The sequence below is a fragment of the Lepus europaeus genome, chromosome 6 (assembly GCF_033115175.1).
Source record: "Lepus europaeus isolate LE1 chromosome 6, mLepTim1.pri, whole genome shotgun sequence".
Classification (NCBI taxonomy): domain Eukaryota; kingdom Metazoa; phylum Chordata; class Mammalia; order Lagomorpha; family Leporidae; genus Lepus; species Lepus europaeus.
This window is the reverse complement of record NC_084832.1, coordinates 129,168,847-129,187,121: the sequence shown is the minus strand read 5'-3', so window position 1 is coordinate 129,187,121 and position 18,275 is coordinate 129,168,847. Positions and strand designations below refer to the sequence as shown.

General features: G+C 46.6%; 1 protein-coding gene across 1 annotated transcript in view; it reads left to right on the top strand.

The window, feature by feature from the left end:
• The window catches only part of ADAMTS20 (ADAM metallopeptidase with thrombospondin type 1 motif 20), a 162,481-nt gene that overhangs the window by 106,373 nt on the left and 37,833 nt on the right, over positions 1-18,275 (top strand). The window contains exon 28 of the mRNA XM_062195093.1: positions 9,962-10,129. Within this exon, the coding sequence (XP_062051077.1) occupies positions 9,962-10,129 (168 nt within the window). The remainder of the gene's footprint in view (positions 1-9,961; positions 10,130-18,275) is intronic.

Below are 18,275 nucleotides of genomic sequence, written 5' to 3'. Positions count from 1 at the left end.
ACCTGTGATGACAAGGACGTGAGGAGTGTCAGTGTCTCCTGTGATGACAAGGACATGAGGAGTGTCAGTGTCACCTGTCTGATGACAAGGATGTGAGGAGTGTCAGTGTCTCCTGTGATGACAAGGATGTGAGGAGTGTCAGTGTCCCCTGTGATGACAAGGATGTGAGAAGTGTCAGTGTCACCTGTCTCTGATGACAAGGACGTGAGGAGTGTCAGTGTCACCTGTCTGTGATGACAAGGATGTGAGGAGTGTCAGTGTCACCTGTGATGACAAGGACGTGAGGAGTGTCTGTGTCACCTGTCTGTGATGACAAGGACGTGAGGAGTGTCAGTGTCTCCTGTGATGACAAGGACATAAGATTAAACACAAGTCGGGGTGTGATCAGGGAGGTCCAATGATGGACATGCCTAACTGATTTAAAATTTTGAAATTCTGTGTGTATGGAAGAACAGTTAGATTTTTTGGAGTGAAGGTCAGAGCTGTGTTTTAGGAAAATTAACAGATTGTTATCCTAGAATGTAAGCAAGTCGAAAACGTGGTAGATGTCAAGGAGAGACTTCGAGAGGCTGGGGATCAGTGCTTTGTATTTTCTTCAGGCTTTTGTGGATTTCTCACAGCATCCAAGTGTGTGCAGGGAGAGGAGAGTAGAAGGAATAGTGTGGAGAGATTGCTGGGTCTGGTCTTGGTGGAGAGAGGGGCTGGCGTCTAAAGCCGGGAGAAAAGAAGCGATGTGCAGGGGAACATCTTGCCAAGCGCTCTGTTACCAAGGGAGTCAAGTTGAGAAGTTTGGGTGATCCGTTTGCGCTGCTGCCCACTGTGAGGGCCCGCCTGATGGGGTGTAATGAGGGCTGGTGTCAGCCTCACCCACTCAAGAAGACGCAATCTTGACTTCGCCAAGACCAAAGGAAACCGATTTTCCAAGAGTTTGAAGAGAGAACAAACCCGCTGCAATACAAAATATCAAGTCTGGATCTTGTAGATTATAGCTCTCTTAGAACGCATGGGTTTGAGTTAGGACTGCTGTTGTACAGAGTGACCTTGGACATGCTTCTGAACATTGGGAAGAGTTTGTTGTCTTAGGGAGAAAATAGTAGTAGTAGTAGTTACCTAAAGTTTTTTTGGGGGGAGGGTGAAATTTAGCAGTAGAAAATGTTCTTAGCATGGGGTCTTTTATGTAAAGGCTCAAAGTGTCAGTATCACTTATATTCCTTTTTGTCAAGAAACTAAGACTAGGGCCAGCATTGTCCCATGGCAGGTTTAGATGCCACCTAAGACATTGACATCCCATGTGGGCGCTGGTTCGAGTCCTGGCTGCTCCACTTCTGATCCAGATCCATGCTAAGGGCCTAGGAAAGCAGTGGAGGATGGCCCAAGTGTTTGGCTCTCTGCATCCACATGGGAGACCCAGAAGAAGCTCCTGGCCTCAGCTCAGCCCCAGCCATTGTGACGTCCTGCATCGGAGGGGGAGGCTTTGCAGAGGGGATGAGACTTGAGCTCCGATTGGGACCGTGCAGGGCTGCGGTGGATGAGGCTGTTGAGGTGGGAGGCAGCGGCACCTGCAAAGCTGTCAGGAAGAGCCCAGTGCCAGACTGCACCACAGTCCAGGAGATTTTCCTAAATAAGCTTTGTTTCCATATTTGATTTCATCTAGCAATTCAAATTCCCAGAATTAAGTTCATCAACGAGACTGCCACAGTCAGTTCATTTGTTGTTCTGTGGTATCCTTGTGTTTACACACAAAGTCCACACTTCAGATATCGGTAGCAATGTCATGGAGTAATTTTGTATCCATTTTCTCTAAGACAAGGATATATGTGCTCAAAAATTAGCTAAGGGGAAGTAAATTCATGTCAACTCTGCATCTTGGAAAGGAAAGTAGCAGCCAAATTGAGCAGTCCGCAGGCTCTAGTACACTTCCAGGGCTTGCGAGCCGCACCTCGTTCCCAGAGCCTTGCTACATGCCCGGCAGACATTCATCCCGCCTCGTCTGTGAGTGGGTTTACTTAGCGTAGTGGCACTTTGGGGAGTGAACCAGTGGAAGGAGGACCTCTCTCTGTGTCTCTCTCACTGTCTATAACTCTACCTGTCAAATAAAAAAATATTTTATAGCAGTAATACAACCTCAGGGGGAAAAGAGTGCGTCAGGGGTACAAAGTTGAGGGGATAGAAGAAGGGGTTTCTGGGTACCAGTGGAAAGAGCTGCTCTCTGGGAGCAGTTGTACCCGATGGTTGTTGTGTGCGCTTCTCACATCTCAGTGCTGCCACTGGACAAGGAACTGGGCAGCGTTTCTCCCTTGTTTACTCTGTGGCTACCTCCGTCCAATGCAATAATTCTTTACATAACGTATTCTCTCTTCACCTGGGCAGTTTCCACATGGAATTGACCAGACATGGTGGAGTAAGTGACTTCATCCTCAGATCTTGGAGAACAGAACTCTACAAGTCTGTCCAAAGCACAGTTTATTTTATTCTTGATCCTGTAGTTTTCCTTTTGTATCTAGAGGACTCTGAGCTTATTAACCAATACATGTGTTCAATTAAATTAATAATTTCTAATAAATTATGTTGATGTAGTTTCAACAATGAAATTGCCGGCGCCCCAAATCGCCATTGGTGAGTCAGCTGGTGTTCATTGTTCTTGCCACTCTGTGGGTGATCTGGGCAGTCTCACAGAAGGCTGGGTAGATAAAATGTGGGACAAAAAGAAACTGATGAATTGCTTAGCCCCAAGAGCCCGAGCAGTGAATGAGCACTGTGTTTGCTGTAACCATGAGGTTGAATTGATACACTACTCACAGAAGTGATTAGTGTAGGCAGGGGAGATCGTGAGTCAGGTCTGGTGTCCCATGAATCCGTCACCTGAACAAAGAAGCAAGCATATTGTGCCTGGATGGAACCAAGCTTATGTGATAAAAAGGAGCAGAATATAAGGTTTGGCGGGGCCGGTGCCATGGTGCAGTAGGTTAACCCTCTGCCTGCAGTGCCGGCACCCCATATGGGCGCTGGTTCTAGTCCCGGCTGCTGCACTTCCAGTCCAGCTCTCTGCTATGGCCTGGGAAAGCAGTACAAGATGGCCCAAGTCCTTGGGCCCCTGCACCCACTTGGGAGACCCAGAGGAAGCACCTGGTTCCTGGCTTCAGATCTGCGCAGCTCCGGCTGTTGTGGCCATTTGGGGAGTAAACCAACAAAAGGAAGACCTTTCTCTCTGTCTCTGCCTCTCACTTTCTATAATTCTACCTCTCAAATAAATAAAAAAAATTTTTAAAAACATAAAGTTTGGAATACAATTTGGTTGATCAGGAAAACAAGAAAGAGGGGCAGGTGTTCAACAGAGCAGTTAAGACGCGACTTGGGAAACTTACATCCCATGCTGGAGTGCCTGGGTTAGCGTCCCAGCTCCACTCCCAGTCCCACCTTCCTGCTAATGCAGACGTCAGGAGGCACCCGGTGATGGCTCAAGTAGTTGGATCCCTGCCGCCTATAGGGGAGACCTGAACTGAGTTCCTGGCTCCCAGCTTTGGCCTGGCCCTGCCCCAGCTTTTATGAGCATTTGGGGAGTGAACTAGTGGATAGTAGATCTTACTCTGTTTCTCAAATAAATAGTTAACTTTTTTTAAAAAGAGGCAAAATGTAAGTTTTAGGGTGCCATTAAAGACAGTAGAGAGAGAGGAAAAAAACCAATCCCAGTATGTTTAAACTTATGTTGAATGATAACTCTTATGTTTATAAAAATAAAAAATATCCTGGGCCAGCGCCGTGGCTGACTTGATTAATCCTCCACCTGCAGTGCCAGTATCCCGTATGGGTGCCGAGTTCTAGTCCCGGTTGCTCCTCTTCCAGTCCAGCTCTCTGCTGTGGCCCAGGAGGGCAGTGGAGGATGGCCCAAGTGCTTGGGCCCTTCACCCGCAGGGGAGACCAGGAGGAAGCACCTGGCTCCTGGCTTCGGATCAGCGTAGCTCTGGCCGTAGCAGCCATTTGAGGAGTGAACCAAAGGAAGGAAGACCTTTCTCTCTGTCTCTCTCACTGTCAGTAACTCTACCTGTCAAATAAAAATAAAAATAAAAAATATCCTTACATAAAACATAAAATATGTTGATGAAAAGGTTTACATCAAAATTATATTTAATAGTTGAGACTACTAGCAATCTAGAATGGTCTAATAAATTAAAATGATAAAGAAGAGAGAGAATCAAAGATGACCTGGGGCCGGCGCTGTGGCTCAACAGGTTAATCCTCCGCCTCGCGGTGCCTGCACACCGGGTTCTAGTCCCGGTCGGGGCTCCTGATTCTGTCCCTGTTGCCCCTCTTCCAGTCCAGCTCTCTGCTGTGGCCCAGGAGTGCAGTGGAAGATGGACCAAGTGCTTGGGCCCTGCACCCCATGGGAGACCAGGAGAAGCACCTGGCTCCTGCCATCGGATCAGCGCGGTGCTCTGGCCGCAGCGCGCTGGCTGCAGCGGCCATTGGAGGGTGAACCAACGGCAAAGAAAGACCTTTCTCTCTGTCTCTCTCTCTCTCACTGTCCACTCTGCCTGTCCAAAAAAAAAAAAAAAAAATGACCTGGGGCTATCATCAGAGCAGGTGGCTCCTCAGTATCGAGAACCTTAGCTTGGACAGTTAGAGTCTGCATCACACTCCCTGATGCTGCTTAATGAGGAAATAGGTTGCTAAGTTCCAAAGTTGAATCTTGAATTTAGTTTTTCTCCCCTTATCTTACATAGTTTGCAAATGAATTGGTGATTTTTACCAGAAGTATCAACAGTTTACTGTGTATTCAGTGAATGACTCTGGGAATTGTGCAAAACAGACACACACAGGTAGTGTCTAGATAAAGTGTGCCAGACAAGTACACAAGACAACTCACCTTTCTCTGTCAACAACCTCCCTCTGCACGACTGAGTTTTAATATCACCCTTGAGTACTTACCTAACATCCAGGATGAAATGGCTAATTTCCATGAACTTCTTAAGTCTGTCATGTCTCTGTCATTTTAAAGGTATTTAGTGTGTTGTACTGTTTTTGCTTTTATGATCTTCAGTGGGTTTAATATGATTTAAGATCCACTCTGGGATAATTCATCACAAATCATAAGGTGTAAATTTTTCATGTATTTCGTATATACATATTTAAGAGTATAGTGATGTTCCCCAACCTATCTCTCCTCCTGCCCATGCTTCCACCCTGTCCCCACCTTCCTTCCTTATTTTTTCTTTCAATTTTACAGTGATATACATTCAGTTTTCTTTACAATCACAAGCTTAACTGTCCACTAAATAAAGAATTTGACAAGTAGTTAAGTAGAAAAACCACTGTTTCTTGAATATAGAAAAGGCATGTAAACAATAATCAACTTTCAAGACAATGACTTTCACTCATAGACATTTCTTTTTTGTAATCTGTATATTAGTTACCACAAATCAGGAAAAACTTGTTATTTGTCTTTTTGGTACTGGATTATTTCACTAAGCATAATAGTTTCTAGTTGCATCCACTTTGTTACAAAAGACAGGGTTTCATTCTTTTTATGGCTAAGTGGTTTTCCATGCTCTATGTATAACATACTTTGTTTATCCAGTCATCAGTTAATGGACAACTGGGTTGAGTCCATATCTTAGTTATTGTGAATTAAGCTGCTTAATAAACATGGGGTACAGGTAACTTTTTCTTACACTGATTTCATTTTGTTTGGGTAAATTCCCAGGAGTGGGATGGGTGGGTCATGTGGTAGCTCTATTTTCAGATTTCCAAGGAATTTCCATACTGTCATCCTTAATGGTTATATGAATTTACATTCCCACCAACAGGGCATTAGGGTATCTTTTTCTCCACATCCTCACCAGTATTTGTTGTTTTATGATTTTTGAATGATAGCCTTTCTGACTGGAGTGAGGGAGACCTCTTTGTGGATTTTATTTGCATCTCACTGGTGACTAATCTTCCTGAGTGTTTTTTTCATCTGTCTGTTGGCCATTTGAATTTCATCCTTGAAAAAGGTCTGTTCATGTCCTTTGCCCATTTATTAAATGGATTGTTGGCTGTGGTGGTGTTGAGTTTCTTGAGCTCTTTAGGGGTCCGGGACATATTCATCCTTTGTTGGTTGCATAGTTCACAAATATTTTCTCTGTTTTGTCAGTTGCCTCTTCTCTGCTAAGTGTTTCGTTTGCAGTGCTCAAGTTTCTTAGCTTATTGCAATATCGTTTGCTTATTTTTCTTTTATTGCTTTGCTTCTGGGGCCTTTTCCAAGAAGATTTTGTCTATGCCAATGCCTTACAGAGTTTCCCCGATGTTTTCCTTTAGTAATTTGATGGTGTCAGTTCATAGATTTAGATCATTGATCCACTGTGAGTTTATATCTGTATAAGGTATATTAGGTTCTTGTTTCATACTTCCGTATTCTTAGATGCAATTTTTCCCAGCACCATTTGTTGAAGAGATGTCCTTACTCCAGGAATTGCTTTTAGCTCCTTTGTTGAAGATTAGTTGGTTGTAGATGTGTGGATTGATTTCTGGGGGTTCTGTTCTGTTCCATTGGTCCACATGTCTATTTTTGTGCCAGTACCAGGTTGTTTTGATTGTAACTGCCCTGCCGTATGTCTCAAAGTTTGGTATTGTGATGCCTCTAGCTTTGTTTTTGTTGATAAGGAATGCTTTAGCTATCTGGGGTCTCTTGTGTTTCCATATAAATTTTAGCATCATTTTTTCTAGGTCTGAGAAGAATGTCATTGGTTTTTTGATTGGGATTGCATTTAATCTGTAAAGTGCTTTGGGTAGTATGGACATTTTGATACTATTAATTCTTCCAGTTCATGAATATGGAAGGTTTTTCCATTTTTTTTCATGTCTTCTTCTATTTCTTTGATATTTTAAAATTTTCATTGTAAAGCTCTTTCATATCCTTGATTAAATTTTTCCAAAGTGTTTAATTTTTTGTAGCTATTTTGAATGGTACAGATTTTACAGTTCTTTTTCAGTCTTTCTCATTGTCTGTGTATACAAAGACTGTTGATTTTTGTGTGTTTATGTTATGTCCTGCAACTTTACCAAACTGTCTGAGGAGCTCCAGTAGCCTCTGTGGAGTCTTTTCGTTTCCCTATATAGAGAATCATGTCATCTGCCAACAGGGATAGCGTGACTCCCTCCTTTCCCGTTTGTATCCCTTTGATTTTTTTTTCTTAGCTAGTGACTCTGGCTAAAAATTCCAACCTATGTTGAATAGTAATGGTGAAAATAGCATCCTTGTCTGGTTCCAGGTATTAATGGAAATGCTTCCAACTTTTCCCCATTCAATATGACGCTGGCTGAGGGTTTGTCATATATTGCCTTGATCGTGTTGGGGAGTGATCCTTCTGTACCCAATTTACTTAAGGTGTTTTTCATGGAAGGATATTCTATTTTATCAAATGTTTTTCTGCATCTGTAGAGATATTCATATGGTTTTATTCTTCAGTTTGTTAATACGATGCATCACATTTATTGATTTGTGTGTGTTGAACCATCTCTCTACACCAGATATTAAATCCCACTTGGTCGGGGTAAATGATCTTTCTTTTGTTGGATTCAACGTGCTGGTATTTTCTGAGGATTTTTGTGTCTATGTTCATTAGGGATATTGGTTCATAGTTCTTTTTCTCTGTTGTATCTTTTTGTGGTTTTGGGATTCAGGTGATGCTGGCCTCATAGAAGCTCTTTGGCATGATTCCCTCCCTTTCATTTATTTTGAATCATTTGAGAAGAATTGGAATTAGTTCTCCTTTAAGGGTTTGGTAGAATTCAGGAGTGAAGGCATCTGGTCCTGGGCTTTTCTTTCTTAGGTGGTATGTCTTCCTCCATAGGTGGTATGTCTTCTTCCATAGGCGGTGTGTCTTCTTCCATAGGTGGGATGTCTTCTTCCGTAGGTGGGATGTCTTCTTCCATAGGCGGTGTGTCTTCTTCCGTAGGCGGTGTGTCTTCTTCCGTAGGTGGGATGTCTTCTTCCATAGGCGGTGTGTCTTCTTCCGTAGGCGGTATGTCTTCTTCCGTAGGTGGGATGTCTTCTTCCGTAGGCGGTATGTCTTCTTCCGTAGGTGGGATGTCTTCTTCCGTAGGCGGTATGTCTTCTTCCGTAGGTGGGATGTCTTCTTCCGTAGGCGGTGTGTCTTCTTCCGTAGGCAGTATGTCTTCTTCCGTAAGTGGGATGTCTTCTTCCGTAGGTGGTGTGTCTGTCTTCTTCCGTAGGTGGGATGTCTTCTTCCGTAGGTGGGATGTCTTCTTCCATAGGTGGGATGTCTTCTTCCATAGGCGGTGTGTCTTCTTCCGTAGGCGGTGTGTCATCTAGGTTAGGAGCACTTTGAGGACAGGCAAGGGCAAAGCAAGAGGCAGTGTTTAATGACTACTTGAGATAATTATTTCTTTAAAAAAGGGACTAAACCTGGAGAGTAATGAATACTTCCTTTGTGCAAAAGTCATAATTTGAAAGTTGAAAAAATACACCTATAAGAAGTCTTTCATGTGTGAACGTGTGTGTAGTTGGCACACTCCCATAAGGTAAGCTTGATGCCTGTGTTTTTGTGTACAATGTGTTGTACTCTTTAGAAAATTAACCGTGAAGAAAAGGAAGAGATAGGGCACTGCCCACAGTAAGTGGCCATGAAGAGCAGAGCTTAAAGGTGGCTCTGTATCCACAGGAGGCGGGATTGCTGTCTTAGTGCAGTGTATATGGATCCAGTAGAGGTCTCACAGTGCTAGGCACATTCTAACTGGCATGAAAAGTGGGGAACATCTAGGGTGTGACAGCAGTGATTCTTCATCAAGGCACTGAGTTAGTTACCCACACATACAGGATATGGCATTGATACAAAAAGGGAATTGTTTTTAAAGTTTAGGGTATTTTAAGTGTCTAATAATCTGTTACTCTAGTACCCTAATTGTGTCTGATACAGTGTACATAAAATTCATAGTATATAAGCCTAATGTGGTACTCTTGGAACTCATTGTAAATGAAACTATAGATCAGCAGCTGCCTCGGAGGAGGGACAGGAGTTGCCTGGAATCCGTGTCTTCTCTGGTGGCTGGCCCTCGGCACACGGATCACGTGACACTGTCATCCCTGTCGCTGTAGGAAGGAAGGTGGTAGAAGTGGAAGCGAGTTTACGGAGGCACTCCATGTGTAACGAGACTGGAGTAGACTTGCAGTGTTCTTTCTCATGTTCATCTTTGTGACACCGTGAGATGGGTGTTACGACCCTGTTTTATAAGTGGAGAAGCTGAGGCGTGGACAGGTGCTGAAATATTTCTCAAGTTCCCCAGCTGTGGCTGACGGTACCAGCACCGGGTGCCAGAACCCATGCTCTTTCCACTGCATTGCGCTGCCCTCGCTCATAAGATGACACCTGTCTCCAAGATGAGATGAAACGATTGTTTTACCTATGTTTTAAAGATATGGAATATCGGAAGGCTAACAGTAGAGTCATACAATTTCCAGACTGGTTTAAGAAAACAAGATTAAGCTGAATTTCATTTCAAAAAATAAAATTTTCTGTTTCTTGCCTTAAGAGATTATTACATTTTTTTAAACATTATAAACATACTTTGAGTCTGGAAAAGTGTATGGGCTGGAAAGAGATGGGGTGACTGTCCTTACAAACTTGAAAGCAAGTGATACTGTGTTGTGCTTGGTGAAAGGGGTTAGCAGGAGCCAGTCTTCACTGTATGAGAGCTGAAGAGTGTTTGCACCAGCGGTGTGTTGGGGAGGTTGCAGACGATTGGTACTTTTTTGCAGAATGAATGAACACCTGCCGTGGTGAGCATCCATGGTTTGGTCCAGGGCAGGTGGCACATTCCAGGTTTTCTCTACTTTGAAATACCAGAGCATATCTTCCTAAAAGTACCAAACCATGATGTTTTTGTTTCATTTTATGCTTCTTGAAGATAAACTTCAATGCCAGGAAAAAAATGAACCAAATGCATGCATATTTTTTTCCAGTGCTCGGCTTCCTGTGGGAAAGGTATAAAGCACCGTGATGTGCTTTGCGTTCACCAGTTCCAAGGGAAAGTGGGAGAAAAATACTGCAGCCACCTGCCCAAACCTCGAACCCACAAAGCCTGCAGATCCCCCAGATGTCCTTCATGGAAAGCCAATAGGTGGAAGGAGGTATGTAGTGCGTTTTATAGCTACAGGGGTGATTTTTGCATTTACGTAGAAAATCTTCATTTGCTCATTGTGTTTTTGATCACCTTGGGAGTTTTACTTGTTTAAAATACACTTTAGCCTACACTTTTTTGTACTGTGTTCAAAGTTGCAAATCTACAGAATTAACACATTTCCTAAGTTTCTAGTTGACCCATAAAGTAGTTGTTTGGTTTTGTATGTGTGGCTGTAAGTTTTATGAGAAAGTCCGTTGCTGAGTGCTGGGAGGGCTGACAGTCATAATACTGTTGTTGTAAGGTGTGTGTGACGATGCCTCTCCTACTGCCTTATTTCAACGCTGGAATCTTGGACTGCGCTAAGGCTGAGTCCAGGGGAATGGACTGTGGGCCTGAGGCTGAGAGTGAGGGCGATGTCCAAGCCAGGCAATCTCAGCCGGGTTAAGGCTTGGCGCACAAAGACGAAGTGAAAATGAAACTGGTGAACAAATGAGAACTCGGCTTGTCACAGAAGGGTGATGGACACCTGCCCTGGTATGCCCTTGGAAGGGAGCTCAGGGCTGCCCTGTGGGGGGCCGGCAGATGCTAGAGGCCCTCACTAAAACAGCAGCTTGGTTAACAGTGAGCAGGCCAGCCCGTCAGTGAAGTGAGAAGTGGAAACTGGAGTCATTTCCTAAGGCCTGATGTCCCCGGGGCTGGGCTCTCAACACAGGACCTCAGGGCACCAGGCCTGTGTTGAAGAGGCTGCCCCCACAAAGGGGAAAGGTGGCTGGACCTGTCTGGTCCGTCAGATGTTGAAGTTGTGGCTCCTGTGCCACGAGAGAGAGGGGTCTAGAGCTAGAGTCAGTGGGTCCCCTACCTAGGGCATCATCGGTCACTCTGGGCTCAGCACAAGGCACCGCCATGCGTCGCTCATCACTGATATGGAGTAAACAGCTCCCGAACTGATCGTCAGGCTCAAGGTCAAGGTTCTTGGTTGGAGAGTCAGCCTCCACCAGGTTTGAGGATCCCGAGATTCAAGGCTAATATTTGACCAGGACCTACCACATCTCTGGTTTTCATCCCACAAAACAGAGGCCACTGGGGGCCTTTGCCTCTGCGTTACATTTTGATCAAGTAAATAAATTATTTTTCAAGCTTTAGCAGAGGCCATGATCTAAAGATCTCATTGGCCTGCCCTGTGGAGAGAACTTTTTTTTTTTTTGACAGGCAGAGTGGACAGTGAGAGAGAGAGACAGAGAGAAAGGTCTTCCTTTTTGCCGTTGGTTCACCCTCCAATGGCCGCCGCGGCCAGCGCATTGTGCTGATCCGAAGCCAGGAGCCAGGTGCTTTTTCCTGGTCTCCCATGTGGGTGCAGGACCCAAGCACTTGGGCCATCCTCCACTGCACTCCCGGGCCATAGCAGAGAGCTGGCCTGGAAGAGGGGCAACCGGGATAGAATCCGGCGCCCCAACCGGGACTAGAACCCGGTGTGCCAGTGCCGCAAGGCAAAGGATTAGCCTGTTAAGCCACGGCGCCGGCCAGAACATCTTTAGCACAAAGCTGTTGCTCAAGGAGACACTGGACTCACCCAGCTCCATTTCCTTTGCCCCATAGCTTGTCACTCAGCAGCTTCTCTCAGTTCTCCTATGTAGCTCTTTAATCCAACCAAAAAAATTACTTATTTACTTAGAAATGCAGAGTCACAGAGAGAGGGAGAGAGACAGAGATCTTTCATCTGCTCACTCATTTCCCAAGTGGCCACAGCATCTGGGGCTGGGCCAGACTGAAGCCAGCAGCCTGGACCTTCATTCAGGTCTTAGCAGGGAGCTGGATAGGAAGTGGAGGAGCCGGGACTTGAACCAGCATCCATATAGGATGCCAGCATTACAGGCAGCCACTGTGCCACAACAGTGGCCTTGTAAGTTGCTCTTGAATCTCCATTGCAGCCACACAATATAGTTCAAGAGTTCATCATGGTCTGTCCCTGGGCCTACAATGGCCTCCCTGTGTATGGCACGGCCACTATTTCTTGGCATGGAGTGCGAGCCCTAGAAGAATTCAATGTCTCCCACCACTCGGTATTGTCTCTAAGGGGCGGGTCTAAGCCCTCACCCATCCCAACTGTTTCAGAGTCATCTCTGGCCACTCTCTTTTCCTCTGGGCTAGCTGGAGGCATTGCTGTGGAATCCCAACCCCAGGTCCACTTGCCTGGTGCACAGAAAGCCGATCACTGACACCAGGGTGGTGGGAGGAAGTAGGTGTTTGCAAAGCACAGAGCAAGGAGTCAGGCAGCCATCGCTTGGTTCCTGGCATCCCCATGGGGTTAGAGCTGAAGGTTCTTACAGATTGAAATTGGGCCTGAGAGCTGCATGTCCTGTCCCAGTTCCTGGCTGGTCAGTGGTGCTCATGGCCTTCCTTTGATTGGTGAGTGAGTTTTGATGGTGGCCAGGTGGGCTTCAGTTGGTCTGAGGGGTTATGGGCAGGTGGTAGTAAGATTCTGCCCCAGAGCTAGAATTTTCCTGAACAAAACGCCCCTGGACAATGCTGGCCATCCAAGTTTTATCTGTTGGAAAAACAGATGCAGGCTTGAGCCTGGTGACTAGAACCTTGTAGGGCAGTCATACCGCTACCTGGATTCAGCGAATTCTTGTGATCAGTGGTTACATATAGGTTACAAATAGGTTACATATAGGAGATCAGTCCTCTCTAGGAGACCCCGGGTGTCTTTTTCACAAAGCACCTACTTCATAGGACTTGGAAGAGCATGAAACAGTTGCAGAAAGACTCAGTATCTTTCAAGTTGTTAAACTTGTTCTGCTGCGGCTTTGCTTGCTGTGGGGCACTGTTTCCGCTAGTCCAATGTGTGGCAGAGTAGCGCAATGTAGCTTCTCCAAGAGAGTGAAATCCTGGAAAGGCCTGAGCACGGGAGGTCGCTGATCCACCCCGTGTGCAGCAGGAAGCTCCCGAGTCCCCGGGGCCGCGGCTTCACCTGTGGCCACCGAGGACGCGGCGGCTGCAGCTCCTGGCTATATTCAGGAGGGGGACTCTCACCCCTGACGTCCAGTGCCACACCAATGAACCTGTCATCAGTGCTAGCGGCTGGCTGTGGCTCATCATGGACCAGATCCACCCACAGCACCTGCTGCCGGGGGCTCCCAGAGGCCGATGTGAGTATTCAAGGCGATGAAGGACACGGATGCCTTTGTCCGGAGTCCACTTTCCGCCCTCTACTGCCTCTCCTTGTCGTAGAAGCTTGCGTCATTCACCCACACAGACAGCACGTCCCGGGCAGGAACAAATGCCCACTTGTGCTGCGTTGGCTTGGGGTGCGTTCTGTGAAAAGCGCCCATGTGAGGGAACAATTGCAGGCTGTCACTGCACTGCAGATGGTAAGGAGGCCGCAGAAGCGCAGTTTCAGAGGTCGTTGCTGGATCCTCAGTGGGCGCTGCTTTGTCCCCATCGAGTAAATTGCAGTGTTGGCTTAGCGGCCCCACTCGCTGTGACAGCCTTTCACGGGGCTGCTGTTTACCTGGGGCCTCCAGTGGAGAGAATCCTTCCGTACGGGGACCCCAGGCGTGCTCTGCTGAAGTCTGCAGGACACCCTTCCTTCGGTCTTGGGCCTTTTTTTTTTTTTTCCTTTTAATGAAAGCATTTAGCAGTCTCCTTAATGAAGGCTGCTAGACAGGAACCAAGACTGCTGTCCAAGGCCATTGGTGTTCTGTATCCAGATGTAGCTCTTTAGAGGCGAATTAATCCTTGAGTCATTCAAAAAGAAAAAAAAAACTCTACTCCCCACCCTCCAATTTCCTGGAGGCAGGAGAGGCCTTTTTCTCCCATCTGTCTGGGGTTCAGCTTCGCGTGGAAGCTCACCTTTCTGAGGCTTCCTTGCTGGGTAGGTGCTGTCCCAGGGCACAGACTGTGCTCAAGAATTGGAACTGCTCCGAACTCAGCTCCCTGGAGGGAGGCAAACTTGCTGGACAGCGTAGAGAGAGTTCTGGAGAATCTCCTTCAACCCTGTTCGACCTAGCACCAGGTGAAATTGGCCGCTGGCTTGGGCCCCTTCTCTGAGACAACATTTTATTTTTCATATTTTAAGACCAGAGCTAGGACTGCACTCCCAGATCCCACAGATCAAGTGCCCAGTGCCCCCACCCAAAGTCTCTAACTTGAATTTTAAAAATTGCAATGATATGCTCAATGCCAGAGGTCCAAGTGATTTAATGTTTCTGAGATTCCAAACTTTCTGTATTTCCAGAATACATGTGCGTATATAGTTCTATATTTTCAAAATTTCTTTTTTTAAAAGATTTATTTTATTTATTTGAAAGAGTTACAGAGAGAGGTAGAGACAGAGAGAGAGAGAGGTCTTCCATCTGCTGGCTCCCCAGATGGCCACAATGGCCGGAGCTGCGGTGATCCGAAGCCGGGAGCCAGGAGCTTCTTCTGGGCCTTCCACATGGGTGCAGGGGCTCAAGGACTTTGGCCATCTTCTACTGCTTTCCCAGGCCATAGCAGAGAGCTGGATCAGAGGAGGAGCAGCCGGGACTAAAACCCAGAGCCCATATGGGATGCCGACCCCTCAGGCCAGGGCTTTAACCTGCTGTACCACAGCGCTGGCCCCTCAAAATTTTGGACACATTTGAGAGTAATTCAAAAGCTCATGGAAAATGACATTAAACTATACATTTGTTTTGATATAAAAAGTTGAAATCATGCATTGTTTCTTAATATGCATTTTCCATGACCTTTTTGAAGACAACTCCTGCATGTGTATTTTTATGATTAAAAATAGAATAAATCTTAATCTTTTTTAAGTCCCTAACACCCCCAACCAAAACACATAGTGTCTCTCCCACAGGGGCTCAGTGAGTCTTAGGATGGGGAATGTCTTCTGGCTGGGACTGACTGAACTTCCCTCTTTTCCCACCAGTGAGAATCTGGTGTTGTTCAAATGTAGAAATTGCTCGGAGAGAGCTTAGAGGGTGTAAAGAGAAGACAGACACACACAAACCCTGGTGTATGCCGGCATTCAGAGGGTGAACAGAGAAAGGGAGGCACCTAGGTCTTCGAGAGAAAACAGTTGAAGAAGAGGAAAACACCTGGAACTGCAAGGGATTTCAGCCACAGAGGCCACAGTGGCTCAACTCAGTGTGCTGCACGGTGCCCCAGGGGCTGGCGAGGTCAGGGAGAAACTCTGACAACTTTTTGTTGGATTTGCCGATGACATTATGATGACATGAGTCTAAGGGATGTTTGATTTAAGTAACCAATTCTTCTTCAGATCCAAGGCCTTATCTTGAAGACACCGAGAAGCAGGAGTTACTTTGTCCTCCACGCGGTGGTCCATACTGACTTTCTCCTGTTAGGGACTAGGGCCACACCAAAAATGTAGCAGCTCCTCATAGCCTCAGTGGGTATTTTCTCTAAACATGTGCTCTGAACGAAGGACCAATCAGTGTGCATTACTGACTTGTAGGAAATGATGTTTGATAGAATTTGATGATTTAGGGGCTGGCGCCGTGGTGCAGCAGGTTAACGCCCTGGCTTGAAGCGCCGGCATCCCATATGGGTGCTGGTTCGAGGCCCGGCTGCTCCAGTTCCTGTCCAGCTCTCTGCTATGGCCTGGGAAAGCAGTGGAGGATGGCCCAAGTCCTTGGGCCCATGCACCCATGTGGGAGACCCAGAGGAAGCTCCTGGCTCCTGGCTTCAGATCGGCGCAGCTCTGCCTGTTGCAGCCAATTGGGGGAGTGAACCAGTGGATGGAAGACCTCTCTCTCTCTCTCTCTCTGCCTCTTTGCCTCTCCTCTCTGTGTAACTCTGACTTTCAAGTAAAATAAATGAATCTTTAAAAAAAATTTAATGATTTAATGCTTGTAAATCTGTTTTGCCAGAAGTTTTTTTGAGGTTTAGAGGCAGAATGTTTATATTCTGCAGCTATTTCTGCAGAGTGTTCAGGACTTGACCATTTTCATGAGAGGCTGGGATAAGCTCAACCCCTGGCAGAAGCTGTGTTCCGCGTGGAGTCCGCACTGCATCACTGTGGTCTCCTTCCCTAGAGCCGTGTGCTTTGTGAGGGCGGCCAGTAGACTGGCAAGTCCAGCTGCTGAGGAGTGACTTGAGGTCAGTGTGAGTGATGGAGAGGGGTGAACGCCCCTCGTAAGGAGGAAAGAAATCCTCTGCGAAATCGCTGGCCCTGCTTCTACCCACGAGGTAGAGAACGTAAATTGTCAGTGACTTAGGAGTAAAAATTCTGCTCCAGGTGATGAGAGGAATTTGAGACTCCTGGGTAAGCTAAGTTCGTAGTGTTTGTGTGATTCAATTGTTTCCTTTTATGAGAAAACTATATTTTACAGATACATATTTATTGTTGTTTAAAAAAAAAAAAAGGAGATTCAGGGGCCGGTGTTGTGCCATGAGGGTTAGGCCACCACCTGCAATGCTGGCATCCCACGTGGGCACTAGTTCCAGTCCCAGCTGCTACACTTCTTTTTTTTTTGGACAGGCAGAGTGGACAGTGAGAGAGAGACAGAGAGAAAGGTCTTCCTTTTGCCGTTGGTTCACCCTCCAATGGCCGCCGCGGCCAGCGCGCTGCGGCCGGCGCACCGCGCTGATCCGATGGCAGGAGCCAGGTGCTTCTCCTGGTCTCCCATGGGGTGCAGGGCCCAAGCACTTGGGCCATCCTCCACTGCACTCCCTGGCCACAGCAGAGAGCTGGCCTGGAAGAGGGGCAACCGGGACAGGATCGGTGCCCCGACCGGGACTAGAACCCGGTGTGCCGGCGCCTCAAGGCGGAGGATTAGCCTAGTGAGCCATGGCGCCGGCCCCAGCTGCTACACTTCTAATCCAACTCCCTGCTAATGTCCCTGGCAAAGCAGCTCTGGCCTTCTGGCTTCAGCCTGGCCCAGCCTGGCCTTTGTGGCCATTTGGGGAGTGAAGCAGCAGATACAAGATCTCACTCTCTGTCTCTGTAACTGTGTCTTTGAAATAGATAAAATAACTCCTTTTTTAAGGAGATTCAGGTAGTGACTCTTCGTTTTGTTATTTTGTTTTCTTTTTTAAAGGAGATTCAGGTGGTGCGTTTTGCACAGTGTTGTCATTGGTTGGGATTCCATGTCAGGGTGCCTGGTTCAACTCCTGGCTATGAAGCTTCCAATCCAGCTTCCTGCTAATGGCCACCCTGGGAGGCAGTAGGTGATGACTCAAGTACTTGGGTCCCTGCCATCCATGTGAGGGACTCTAACTGATTTCCTGGATCATAACTTCAGCCTGGCCCAGCCGTAACTTTTGCAGATCTTTGAGGGAGTGAACCAGCAGGTGGAAGATCTCTGTCTGTCTCTGTCTCTCTTTGTCTGTCACTCAAATAAAATGAAAAATAAATAATAATAATAAAGGAAGTTCTTTACCCTGGGATTCATGTTGACACAGAGAACTTGAAGGTGAACCTAGTACTTCCCCCAATCATATCACTGTTGGGAATTCTGATGGGTCCCAAAACGGTATTACTCAGTTACTGAATTACTGGATTATCCCCAGCCACTTCTGGAATAGCAAGGAATGTAGTGAGCCAAACTCACAGATGACATCATTATCCCTAGACAAGCTCTGTGCTTCACTGCTGTTGGCAGGTGTCAGCCCTGGGTTGTGGTCAAGCTCTGTTGTTGCAGTTTTGCTGCTTATTTTTGGAACACCTGACCCCTTGAAGTTGAAGTTTGCCGAGTCCACGCCATCCCAGGAGACAGTGCAGTGAGAGCTCAGTTTGGACTCAGAGAGAACCCGGCTTCTTCTCTGCCTTCATCACAGCTCTGACTTGACTGTTTGTCGCCCTGAAACTCCTGGGTTGAAATCCTAACCTCAAGGTGTTGACTGGGAAGTAGGGATATTGGGAGGTCATTAGGTCATGTGGTTGGAGCCTTCCCTTATAAGAGATTGCAGAGAATGATCTTGTCCCTTCCTCCATGGGAGAATGCAGAGAGGAGGCAGTCGTCTGTGAACCAGGAAGCAGATCCTCACCTGACACCGGTTCCACTGGTGCCTGGATTTGGGACTGAGAGAAACATGTGTCTTATTTGTTAGCCACACAGGTTAAGCCAAAGGAAAAGAGTCAAGACAAAAAACTTGTCCTGCAGTAGGGCCCTGCCTTAGCAAATACCCAAGATGGGGAAGCAGTGTGC